Source organism: Lepidochelys olivacea (genome assembly GCF_965140295.1).
Source record: "Lepidochelys olivacea isolate rLepOli2 genome assembly, chromosome: 2".
Classification (NCBI taxonomy): Eukaryota; Metazoa; Chordata; order Testudines; family Cheloniidae; genus Lepidochelys; species Lepidochelys olivacea.
Genome location: NC_140412.1, coordinates 135,733,032 through 135,746,050, shown reverse-complemented (window position 1 = coordinate 135,746,050; position 13,019 = coordinate 135,733,032). Strand labels below are relative to the sequence as shown.

At 41.0% G+C, this 13,019-nt stretch overlaps 1 protein-coding gene across 1 annotated transcript in view; it reads right to left on the bottom strand.

The window, feature by feature from the left end:
- The window catches only part of MYO10 (myosin X), a 267,365-nt gene that overhangs the window by 84,475 nt on the left and 169,871 nt on the right, over nucleotides 1-13,019 (bottom strand). Inside the window, exons 10-18 of the mRNA XM_084618423.1 lie at nucleotides 11,660-11,789; nucleotides 9,985-10,103; nucleotides 7,597-7,743; nucleotides 7,311-7,411; nucleotides 6,997-7,063; nucleotides 5,283-5,375; nucleotides 4,150-4,218; nucleotides 3,895-3,977; nucleotides 2,469-2,577 (exon numbers count right to left, since the gene is read on the bottom strand). Coding sequence (XP_084474549.1) covers nucleotides 2,469-2,577; nucleotides 3,895-3,977; nucleotides 4,150-4,218; nucleotides 5,283-5,375; nucleotides 6,997-7,063; nucleotides 7,311-7,411; nucleotides 7,597-7,743; nucleotides 9,985-10,103; nucleotides 11,660-11,789 — 918 coding nt within the window. The remainder of the gene's footprint in view (nucleotides 1-2,468; nucleotides 2,578-3,894; nucleotides 3,978-4,149; nucleotides 4,219-5,282; nucleotides 5,376-6,996; nucleotides 7,064-7,310; nucleotides 7,412-7,596; nucleotides 7,744-9,984; nucleotides 10,104-11,659; nucleotides 11,790-13,019) is intronic.

Genomic DNA, 13,019 nt, shown 5'->3' with positions numbered 1-13,019 from the left:
TACCCCGGGTAAAGTGAGTGCTAAACACTGCTACTCCTATGCGGTAACATCTCATGCTTGCTTTGCCCAGGTGCAAATGACTGCAAAGGCAGCAGTGAATCAAGCCCTCAGTGATCTGGAGAGCTACCAAGGAGGGTAAGGAGAATGAGCTACTGCAGCCAATGGCATTCCACAACCACAAAGGAGTGCTGGGTGCTACTCAAGGGTCAGGGCCATTTCTCCAGCCTCACTTGTGTATGCAGCATGCACCAACCAAGGGGATGCAATGCTCCTTTTCAAAGGAATAGCAGTGTGCATCTCACCATATGTTCCCGAGGCTGTTCTGTCCAACACAGCAAAAAGGCATCAGAGCAGAATTTTATTCTTAATGATTCCACTAGCAATGGGCTTGATTCTGCTCTCGTTTGTACCAGTATAAATGTGGAATAACTCCAATGCAAAGGAGTTAATCTGAATTTATACTGCTGTAACTCAGAGTAGAATTTGGATCCATCTTTCTTTAAAATAATCACTTTCAGATGAAAATTTATATGCTGAGTTTCAGCCCAAGGGAATTGTTAATGGCTGAGTTATAAACCCTGAGTAGCAGGGGAGGTACTTTGACTGGACAGCAGCGAATGAGAGAATCCAAAACACATGTGTAGCAGAATGGGGGAGGCAGGGGCTGTCCCCTCCACTCCCCCAATCCTTCTCTTCAGTTCTCTGCTTGGCCATTGGTTGGGCAAAGAGAAATGGGGCCAGCTGTTTGGCTGCTGTGCACCCTCCCCCAGGTCCTTGCCTATGTAAATTAAGCCAGGGCTTACCTCTGGTTAGCTGTCCCATGGAAGATTAGCAGCTTTGCCAAATATGATGCTGCGGATCTTTCCTATCGCCTGTTTTAAGAGGTCAGGAAGGAATTTTGTCCCAAACCACCAAATTGGCAAGTAGTCCTGTGAGTTTTTTCACCTTCCTTGTAGCCTTCTGGAGGCACAGTTGGGTTAGAAACAAGGATTCGAGGTTCCTATATTGTTGTTAAACTACCGACTCTTCACAACTGTCAACTGGTGTCCAGTGCGAGTAAAGACTTAACTGCCAGCTCCCAGAGGTAAATGAGACCCAGGATTGTGTAAGTGGACTGTGTGCTTATAAGGGGGAAGGAGCTAGAAGTTTTTGCAGACTGAGTTTTCCCCCACCCAGCATTGTGGCTTCTGTCACTCCATCCCCTTAACGGGGAGGAAAGGAGGAGAGGTTTCACAACTGAATTGAGACTGTGGGGTACACCAGGGATGGCCTACCCTAAGTTAGTTTTTGGTTCATGATAAAAGCCCTGCAACATGCAATGCAGAACCAGTTAAATGGCTGGTACATGACAGCTGGGGGCTGGCAATGTTGTGCCCCTCCCCAAGATATAATTAGTAACGTTGCAGCCTGCCATTTAAACCCATCCCATGTGTCTGACAATCATTCACCTGCTTCTCCTTGTCCAAGAAGGCAGATAATTAAAATGTTGCCCTGCATCCCTATTCAACACAAGGATTGGAAAGCATTTTTATTAGGTATTTGGTGCTTATTTTTCCTAGTGTGCAGACCTCATTTCAGTGTCTCAGGCCAATTTCACAGCTGATTCTGGGATCATTTCATATGTATGGCTGTAAGCACCTCCTAAGTCACAATGCTGGAGCCACTGTGGGCCAGATCTCCAGCTGGTGTAAGTCAATACAGCTCCACTGACTTCAATGGAGCTATGTTGGTTTACGCCCACTGAAGGCCTGCTGCTATGTCCGCAGAGGCCAGATTATATATTAGCATAGCCAATTTAAAATAAAAGTGACAGACGGGGAGGCACTTAGGGCTTGTCTACACTTAAAATGCTACAGCGAAGACACTACTTACGCTGAATGGAGGGTTCTCCTGTCACCACAGGCAATCCACCTCCCCAAGAGGTGGCAGCTAGGTTGATGGGAGAATTCTCCCATTGACCTAGCACTGTCTACACTGGGGGTTAGGTCAGACTAACTGCATCGCTTAGGGTGGTGGATTTTCCATACCCCTGAGCGACGTAATTATACCAACCGAATTTCCTAGTGTAGACCAGGCCTAAGAGTAGTAAGACTGTGAAGGAACCAATGATAGAAGTGGAAACTGAGCGAGATGGGGAGTAAGAGCAAGACAAACACCTATGAAGTATGCCAGATCTAGTCCAGGGAGAGGCCAACGCAGTTAAAACAAGAAGGACAAGTCAATGAATGGGAATGAAGATGGAGGTGCTGTGCAGGTCAGCTTCTTCCTGAGGCAAACATTGTTGATTACATAATTAGTGACTGAAGTTTCATATGGGAGGAGGCAACATTTTGGTACTGAAGAGTTTCAGCATTTTAAATCTCCAAGGGACATATACGCCCAGCCCAGCCACTCTGAGTCTTTGTTGACTACTGATTCTTTATCATCTGTCAGTTGCTGACAGTAGAGGAGAGGACATATTAACCAACCTTGAACTGCAAGCTGACCGTGGGTTTCCGGTGTTTGCTTCCACATTTAAGGGTGTCTTGGCTGTTGCGACTTGAAACGTGTTCAAACAGATCATAGATAAAATCAAGTCTGAAATGGGGAAGGAAAAACCTTTACAAAATATCCCGAGACACCACAAAATTTACCATAGTACAATCCTGAGCAAGCTTAGCTCCTTAAAGAAAAATAACTCTTATTGACTCTCCAACAACAATTAGCCACCGACCTTTCAGATGTATCATTTGTGCAATGAGGCCAAGAAAAAATAGTCCAAATGCTACACACTGCATTCTCAACACCTCCTCTTGGAAATGAATGGCTAGATCTTATCATCTTTATCACTTTTTACTTGATCGTCATTCAACCAATTGACCTTAATGGATGCTACACTGGAGTGAAGACCAAGAAATAACATTTTCTGTTTGCTTTTCACAAGGGTGCAAATAACTGTGTGTGGGAACTTAAGCTTCAGCACTTAGTTGTGGGTGTTGTATGTACATTACAGAGGACTACAGGAGGCCCCTCACACCACTTTGACAGCAACATAACCGCTGACTTGAATGGAATTGTTCCTGATTGATACGAGGGTAAGTGAGAAGAGAACCAGGCCCTATGGCTTTAACTCCCCTGTTGCATTTAGCTGCATATTTCAACTGGGAGAAATGTGACCTCAGGCATAACATGAAAACATAACATACAATTAGGGATTTATTAAAAGGAAAAAAATTTAAAGCACCTAAGGGATTTAAGAGCAGCACAAGTCCCACCGGCTTAAATCCCTGAAAATCTCCCCGCAAGTCATTTACTACATTGCTGTTATTATTTGTGCTATTGTAGCACTAGGAGCCCTTGTCACAGATCAGGACCCCACAGAGGTTGGCACTGTACAAACAATGAACAAAACGATGGTCCCTGCTGCAGAGAGCTTACAGGCCTGATCTTCAATTCCGTGTGCACCCAAACTCCAAGTAAAGTAAGGGTCAGGAAAGTGCAAGGAATGCAGAATCAGGCCTTATGAGAGGCGGGGGAGGGGAGACAGAGGAATCATACCTACGTTTGGTAAAGCACCTTGAAAATATGAAGTATCCTGGGCCAGATTCTAATACATTTACTCACACTGAGTAGTACCTTACTCCTCTAACACATGCAGTGCAACCATTAGGAATAAGGTACTCTACCGCCTGTGTGAGGGTATCAGAATCTGGCCCAAAGTGAGAGAATAGTGGTATTATATTTGGAACTGTACACAAGAGAAGTTTATTAAGTGCCCATCTCCTTGGCCACTTGTTTGTTGCTCACTTCTCCTCAGTCCAACCCTACACTGCACGTACTGCTCTCAACTCCCACTGAAATCCAAGCATGTGGCACCTCCCAGGATCATCCCGCGATGCAAGTGCACCAACATACCGGCTTTCACGTAACAAGTTTAGGAGATCATCTCTGAAAGTATCTCTGTTTTTCTCTAAGATTCCCCTGACATCGTACTGGACCTAGTAAAAAGCAGAACAGGCTCAAATAAAAAGCGCAGTCATTAAGTACCCCTCACAAAGGCAGTACCATAAAGTGCACTGAGGGAACAGAATGCTTCAGTTAATTTGTGAGTGGTTGTGATTCTGAAACACTGTTTGGAAGCATTATACCAAATGAAGAAAAGAAAATTACCTCCCCAGCGTAGTGTTTCACTCCAAAGTTGTGAACAGCGACTCTTGGTTTCACATAAAAGGAATTGTTCTAATTTAAGGAAGAATAAAAACATTTTAGTGGAGAAAACAATTGGAATCTAGATAAAGGGCCAAGTAGTCTTCAACCTGAATTTGTCCAAACCACTGTCTTTCAGTGAACACCCTAAAAGATTAGTGCTCCAAAAGCAAACAACCATATCTATATTTGTAATAGGATTTGTTACCCTGGAGCTGCTTCGAACACGGTAACAGGATATTTATAGTACATTAAAAGGCATTAGACTAACCCTAAGCCATCTGGCTAAGTGATCAGTTAAAGACACAGTGGACAAGAAGGGCTTGTCTTAACTGGCAGTTGTCAGGTTAGGTAGTTGTGAAAACAGCAATATGCCTGTATTAAAGGGGGTGCAGTAGCCATGTTGGTCCCAGGATATTAGAAACACAAGGTGGGTGTCCATATTCAGTTGATCATCACCTTTATTGTATAAGAGCCTCTTTAATATAAAGACAAGGTGGGTGAGGTAATATCTTTTATTGGACCCACTTCTGTTGGTGAGAGAAACAAGTTTTCGAGCTCCACGGAGCTCTTGCTCAGGTACACCTTTCCAAGACCTGAGGAAGAGCTCTGTGTAGCTTGAAAGCTCATCTCTCTCACCAACAGAAGTTGGTCCGATAAAAGATATTACCTCACCCACCTTGTCTTTATATTAAAGGGGCTCTTATACAATAAAGGTAATGATCAACTGAATATGGACATCAGGCCAAATTCCGGTCTGTTATCTCAATGTAAATCTGGAGTAACTCTGGAGAAGTGAATAGAATTACTCCGGATTTACATTGGTGTAGCTGAGATTAGAATCTGGCCTATTTCATTACCTTTCCATATACCTATCTATGCAAATGGAAGTATCTATACACACATTGCGTATTTTCAGATAACAAGCTCCCTCTTGCTGCCACTGAAGCAAGTGACTTGGCCACTGACTTCACTGGGAATAGAATCGGGCCTAATATGTACTGTAAGATTATGCATCCATGAATATGACTCACAAACCTCTGGAGAAACAAAGGATCTTACAAATGGCACACTAAATAAATTAGAGTATCACATACGGCGTGTTGGGAGTGTAACTTCTCCAACAAGGTGCAGTCAGTCGCTTGAGGAAAATGACTCTCTTCATTGATTAGTGCTAGCAGGCCAAGTTTCTAGATCAGTAAAAATAAAGAGAACAAGGATGAATTAGCCCATCGAGTGTTTACACTGATCTTTCTACTAGTGAAAATCGTCTTGAAGATGCTGTCAAGAGAGGCATAAGTGAACCAATATATCATAAAAACTCTCACAGGAAACTGTAACACTGTTAGAGAAAAAGGATTCCTCTGGGAACGTAAAGCAGGTAAAAGCAAAACAATGGAGGAAAAAGCAGTTATTGAAAACGTGAGCACTTTTTTAGCCCAAAGTCACTGTTCAAATGAAGGGGATTTATCCTGTTTTTCTTAAAAATTTGCTTTGGGTGAGCCAATAGTCCAGCTGGAGCTATATTCTGAATAGCTAGAAATTGCAATGTGGTTATTTGCACAAGTATTCTCAACCTGAGGTTAGAGAAACACTTCCAAGTGGTCCATAGAGCTGCTTCTGTCACAGTGTTGAAGCATGTATCTTTCTTCAAGTCAGTTACTGATAACTGCATAACGATCTAGGACTCTTTTAGGGTTTCCAGAATCTTTTTTAACAAGCTAAATTCAAATTTTAATAAACAACACCACATCTAATCTTTTATAAGTTCTTTGCAGTATTGATTGATTCTCACAACAGCCCTGGGAAGCGGGCAAGTATTATAGTTCTACCGAAAGGGATACTGAAGTTAAGTAACTTGTCCTATGCCCCAAACGGAGTCGCTGTTGAACAGGGACAGGAACTCATGAGTTTCTGGTTCCAAGGAGAGAACTTAAATAGATTTCACCTCTCCTCCACCCCAACGAAAACCACATGCACTCACACATATCAACACTGTGCAGCTGTTTCTTGACTTTCCATGTTGTGTGTTTCTTTGGTGTACATTCAACCATAATCAGTTTCATGGATGGAAAAGAACTGGGGGAGGGGAAACTAATAAAAACACAGGAGGACAGAAATAAATTGCAAAAGTGACCTGGAGACACTAGGGCAGTGGGGGAAAATAGGCAATAAGAGAAGACTAGATACATTGAAATGCAAAGTTTAACATTCAGGGAAAGGAATTTAAGAGCAGAGATAGAATACATAACCCCCATCCCAACAAAACCCCACCCAACAAAACAATTTAAAAATTGTGGAACTAATCTGAACTTTGTCACCCATCCTACAGTTCATTCTGCTTGTATGTTTCATCTCTTCCCCCCCAGCCCTTTGTATGTCTTGTCTATTTAGGTTGTAAAGATTTCAGGCAGGGACTCTCCCTTTATCTACATTTCTACAGTGCTTAGTGCAACAGAATCCTGATTTTGGTTGCAGTCCCGAAGCATCACACTACTGGGAATCTTTCTCCAAGCTATCTATTTAATGATCTCCTAATACATTCTTGTATGCAACCATGCATTGCAAATTATAGGCAAAGTGAGGAATTCGGGATTGGGAGGGGTATGTGTCCATGAAAGTGTACTGATCCTATGAAAGTGATACACAATCTACTAAAGTTTGAAAACCACTGTATTAAAAGATCAACATTTAAACAAATAAAAGATAGTCTGCCTTTTGACCATATGCTGCTTTAAAATTCCTGCTTACACAAGTGATGAGAACACAGTAATTTGTCCATGCATACCACAATATCAAATAATGTATTACCTTTTCAATAAGGTCCAGGCACTCTCCGTTGTCTGTCCAGTCAATATCTTTCCAAACTAGCCCTTCTCTAGTGTAAGAAAAGAGGACATTTTATTCATAATTACAAAAATGTGTTGGGAGGAGGGGGGGAGTTGTTATGCCTACCATGCAAGTTAGAGTAAAATCAATTTAAAAAAAAAATAATGATATGCAGCTATAGGCCAGGATTTTTAAAATGTACTTATGGGAGTTAGGCACCCAAATCCCATTGAATTTCAAGGATTTGGTTATTTCTTTCCCCTAGGCACCTTTCAAACTCCAGCTGTAATTCTTACCTGCTATATTCCAGTTGCTCCAAGGAAAAAATGTGCTTGTTGAAATATTCTTGAAGCTTTTCATTTGCATAGTTAATATTGAACTGCTCAAAACGATTAACCTGAAAAACCACAGACATTCAAAGGTAAATACTTCCAATGCCATTCGTTTTGTAATGATATACTGATTCATTTTAAGTCCTAAAGCATTTGATAATCCAGTTCTAGAGATGTTACGGGGAATTGTGGAACAATGGCATACATAAAAATTAATTAATCAATTCCCAGCAATTTTTTTGGAACATACCTCAAAGTTTTCAAATCCAAATATATCAAGAATTCCGATGGACTTGAAATCTTCTTTGCCTCTGATTCTGCTGTTGATTTTTTTAATAACCCATGCAAAACACTGGGAGTAAAGTGCCATAGCCACAGAATCTCTGCTATCTACTGCCTGCATTGGAGAGGTAATACACAGCATAGTAATTTAATTAGAAACCACATTTTGCCACTGTTCTTTGCCCAGTGCAATGAAAAAGTACAATACATGCAGTTTCATATTTCCATTAGGTATATATACATTACATTGATTACAATTAAAGCACTAATGATTGAAAGCTCTACTGTGAGTTATTATAATTCAGTATTTATACTGCATTTAAAAAGAAGTTAAGGTTTCAAAGTCAAACACTCAAAAATTAGGAAATACCACAATTAAGGGTGCCTGTGCTACCTAAATTCAGCTCTTTTGTATGTAAACATATATATGAATGTACAGTATGCTTTTCCCTAATCTCATTCTTAGAAGTGGCTGAATCCTATTTTGCTGAAACTTTCCAAAACTGAGCCTGAGGCCGGCATCTATCTGGCTTGGGAAATTTTAGCCCAAATGGTTCAAGTCTGACAAAGGTACAGGCAACTAAAAACAGGATCCTATAGTGAGAAGTGTCGAGCAACTTTAACCAAGGAAGCCCTTCCTGCTCCACCTATAGAGGTCTATAAAATCATGAATGGTGTGGAAAAAGTGAGTAGTGCTATTTACCCTTTCCCACAATTCAAAAACCAGCAGTTATTCAATTCAATTAATAGGCAGCTAGTTTAATACAAACAAGAGGAAGTACCTTTTCACACAATGCATAATGAATTGTGGAACTCATTGCCATGGGATGTTGTGAAGGTCAAAAGTATAACTGCACTCAAAAAAAGAACTAGATAAGTTCATGGAGGATAGGTCCATCGATGGCTATTAGCCAAGATGGCCAAGGATGCAACCCTATGCACAGGGTGAGTCTAAACCTCTGATTGCCAAAAACCCGAAGAGGAAGACACGGTGGATCACTCCAACTGCTCTGCTCTGTACACACCTCTGAACTTTGGTACTGGCCACTGTCGGACACAGGATACTGGGCTGGATAGACCATTGATCTAGATCAGCATGGGAGCTCTCATAGTCTTATAATTACAAGATGGGCATCCATAGAGATTTCTCAAAATCTAAGGGCCAGATTCTTATCCCACACTGAATAGCTCTGAACCGCAAGAGCAGCCTCACTGAAATCCAATGGAGCTACTTGCAGAGTAAGGTACTACTCAGTGTGAGTAAGGATATCAACAGAACACGCCCCTAAATAAATAATTAGGTAGTGTTACCTTCAAGGCTCTCCACAACATTTCTCATGATTAACTCTCAAGTGCTGCCTCCTTTTATGCTCCTTTAATTCTGTTTGTTCAGCCCAAACTGCTAATCTGAATGCCCCCACCTCTTTTGTACCCCTTTTCCACCCTGCCTCTGCCATGCTTTCTTTCCTGCTGCTCTCTAGGACAGTAAGGCCCTTCATGACCTTGGGAACTACACTTCCATTCTCTCCTCCTCTCAGCCTAGTCTCACAACCCCTTCTTCAAGGAGTTTTATAAATTATATTTTTGTATTTTATGAAGTAAGATTTTAAAAAACAAAATGTAACAAAGAAGCAGCATGCATTAGCTTCCCAAATGACTGGACAACCAAATTGTCTCTGTGACTTGTCCACCTCTTCTTCCCCACCCCATGAGGTCATCTACTCTTGATCCTGTCTTAATTTAGGCCTTAATCCTGCATTGGGATCTGCTAGCCTGGATTGCTGCACCTGTGCAGAGACTCATTAAAGTCAACTGGACTCTACAAAAGGCACAGGTCTAGTGGATCCCATGCAGGATTGGGCTCCTAGACAGGCAGGGATTTGGTCTTTATCTGTATTATAAAATCCTATGCACATCTCTAGCATTATGTGACTCAAATCATAACTTGTTTTTAAACCACGTTAGAAAATCCTGTAATGTATTGATTACTTGAACCTGTGCCCCACTCCCCAACAAGTTATCTGACTAAAATTCTGATGTCAGCTTCTTTGGGCCTGTCTACATAGGGACATTGAGGAAAATTAATCCAAATGAACCAAGGTGTAAATTAAAAGTGGATTATTTAAAGTGAATTAAACCCCTTTATGGACACAGAATGAAGACTACTTCAATTCTAAATTTGTTAATTCCGATTAATTTTCCTGAGTACCCCCATGCAGACAAGCCCTTATACATGCTTCACGCTGTTGGTTCATTGTAGTCGTTGATCTCAGTGGAACTCTATGCTGGTTTTAGATCAGCTGGAAGTCTGGCCCAATTGTTTTGTTAAAATATATCCAAAGTGGTATGTCTTTACCTGTTGTACACTGAGAGGTGTTAAGATTTCTTCTCCCCTGAGTATCATTGATCTCTGTGTCAATGCTTCAGTCAGCTGTGTTGAGTCCAGCCCAAGTAACTCTGCAGATCTACTCAGAGCTAGCAACAGAAGGAGCCAAAAATAAATACACACGTATATGCGGAAGGCACAATTATCGCAACATTTTTTTAACTTACTGTAATTAGAAGCAACACCAAAGCAGCTTCTGACAGAGATTAGAAAAAAATATTGAGTTGGATTCTCTGGTCTGCTACAGGCACTTTGCTCTCCTTATGCAAAGTGCTGGCAAAGGTAATGTAGCTGCCTTCTACACCAGACACCCCCTCACTTACAGCTGAAGCGAGGAGACGGTGGACACAGCTGAGCTCCAGTCCTGCTCTAACTTCCTTCCACTGAAGCCAGGCAGCCCTTAATCGGGGAACCACACCTGGCTCCCATCAGCCACCACTTTCATCCACCATACTGGAGTGCAGAACTTGTACCACCGTCTACTTCCCACTTAATTTACTTTATGCACTTGATAGCATTCTGTGTCGTTTCACTCAATTTTCACTCCCTTCCCTATTCAGTCGGGTTAGTCAGTTTTCCTTCTTAGTCATGTGGGTGTTTCACCCAGCAATAGAGGAAAGAAGCACATTTTAAGAAATAGGAAAACAACATGGTAAACCCAAAAAAATTAACAAGGAAGTTCAGGGACAGATGAAATTCTGGAAAACACTGAACTCATATTTGAAACTGACTAAATTTCAGAGTGAGGGTGTCTCTTTAATTCTTCTTCTGAGAACCTATAATCATAAAGAAATTGTCATTCACAGAGGTCTAATCTCTCCTGAAAAGTATGCATAAATGCAGCTGCTAATGCATCCCAGTACAGCATCTCGACATAGGTTAAATCCCTGAACTCATTTTCACTGTCAATCAAACCCAGTTATTAATGTCTGGATGCTCAACTTCAGAGCAACAAGGTTGAAATATTGCCTTGAAAATGCATTTACAACAAAATTGATACAGTGGTTGTCTAAATCACTTATTCCTTTTCAGTGCTCCTGAAACAATAAGATACAGTGTTATAAACGTGCACAAAAGAAAGAAGCTGATTTAAAACACCCCCAATTCATTACAGATCACAGTTGGAAGCCTTTAATTTGTTCTTAACATAATAAAAATCCACACCTAATGTTATTGCTAATACTAATGTTTGGTTTTATGGATACAGAAACCTAATACCCACTTCCTCATTCAGGAGAGGGTACTTCTGCTTTCCCCCCCGAATCATCTAGATGTTTCTGGTGAATAGAAGAAAAGTTTGGCAAACAAGGCAGGCACAGTGCACTGAAGTCTTGAATCCAGAATGCACTTAAGTACATGCTTAAGTCCCATCAACTTACGGAAAAGCATTCCAAATTCAGGAAAACATTGGCTTCAGGGGACTTAAGCACATTTGAAAGTTAAGCATATGCTTGAGTTCTTTCCTGAACTGGAGGCAGAGTTCAGTGCCAAGGAGTAACTCATTTCATCTTCATAAAACACCAACGATGGCATTTTAACCATCATTAACAGATCTTAAAAAGGAACCAGAGACTTTTGTCCTGCATGGTTTCCAACACTGCTATTAAGCAGTCATGGATATTTCCTCATCCCATAACGATCTCACCTGTTTTGAAGGACACCTGTGCCCCACCAGCAGTGATAAACTCAATGTTCCCTAGATGCAGAATGCCAGCTAGCAGCCTAAGAACTTCTCGCACATCCTCCTTGCTGAACTGCATCACTTCCATTGCAGTCTGGAAGAAAATATTTCTTTCAGTTTGTGTTTGATTTTATTGGAGAATCAGAAACTGAAGTAGATGATAGAGGGTAAATTACAAAACACAATAACTGAGTTTTTCAGCCTTTAGCATTTGAAAGACATAGGAACAGTGGAATGGGAACAGCAAATGCATCTCTTGTTTTAGCCCTCAATCCACACAAGCATTTTAACACATGATGTGTGCAACTTTAAGCACAAAGTAAAACACTGACATCTTTAAACTCTCATCCCCCTGAGTGTCACTGACCCTCTAAGGAGCTGTTCCACTGCAACAGAACTTGATTAAAGATATGCATGTGCTTGGGTATTTTGCGAGATAGTAAAAAACCTCACTAATTTGTACTAGCAACCTGGAGGAACCTCCCCTGTGTGTTACCAGATTTTGCAGATTTCTCATGGAGGTGACCAAACATGTATCATGCAATGTATTTTATCAGTGCACTGTAATTTAGTTTTACTTATAACTAATGTTCTGCTTCATATTTTGAGAAACTAACAAAGTCTTAGTGAAAAACCTCATTATTGTACTCTACTAACTGGGGCAACACACAGGTTTTTTGTGAAAACTACTGGATTTACAGATGGGCAAAGTAAGAATGACCATGGTTCCACTGTACATCAGGAACAAAAAACAAAAAATGTAAAACATGTATTATTGGATTAATGCAAGCAAAACAGACAACTATTTTCTTTGGGAATGGCTTGTGTTTTCCAAATGTCTCTCTACAGTGCTGCAATCTGAATCAGATTGTGCAAATTCATTGTATTTCATGGTTTGCACTGATGAAATACTCTTAATTCAGGGACGCGGAATACACAGAGCATGATATATTTGAGTAGGGCTGTTGGAGTGTGTTGTATTTCTGTGCAAATGTGATTACAAAAAGATGGTCTTTGGTCATAGTGACAGGTTTCAGAGTAGCAGCCATATTAGTCTGTATTCGCAAAAAGAACAGGAGTACTTGTGGCACCCTAGAGACTAACAAATTTATTTGAGCATAAGCTTTTGTGAGCTACAGCTCACTTCATCGAAAGCTTATGCTCAGATAAATTTGTTAGTCTCTAAGGTGCCACAAGTACTCCTGTTCTTTTTGCTCATAGTGTGTATCAATAATGACAATAGTGTCATTTTGCAAAATACAAGCAGCACTGAGAGGTGTTTTTGCAGCTGCTCTCGGAATTACTTCCTCCCCACAAAGGAGCT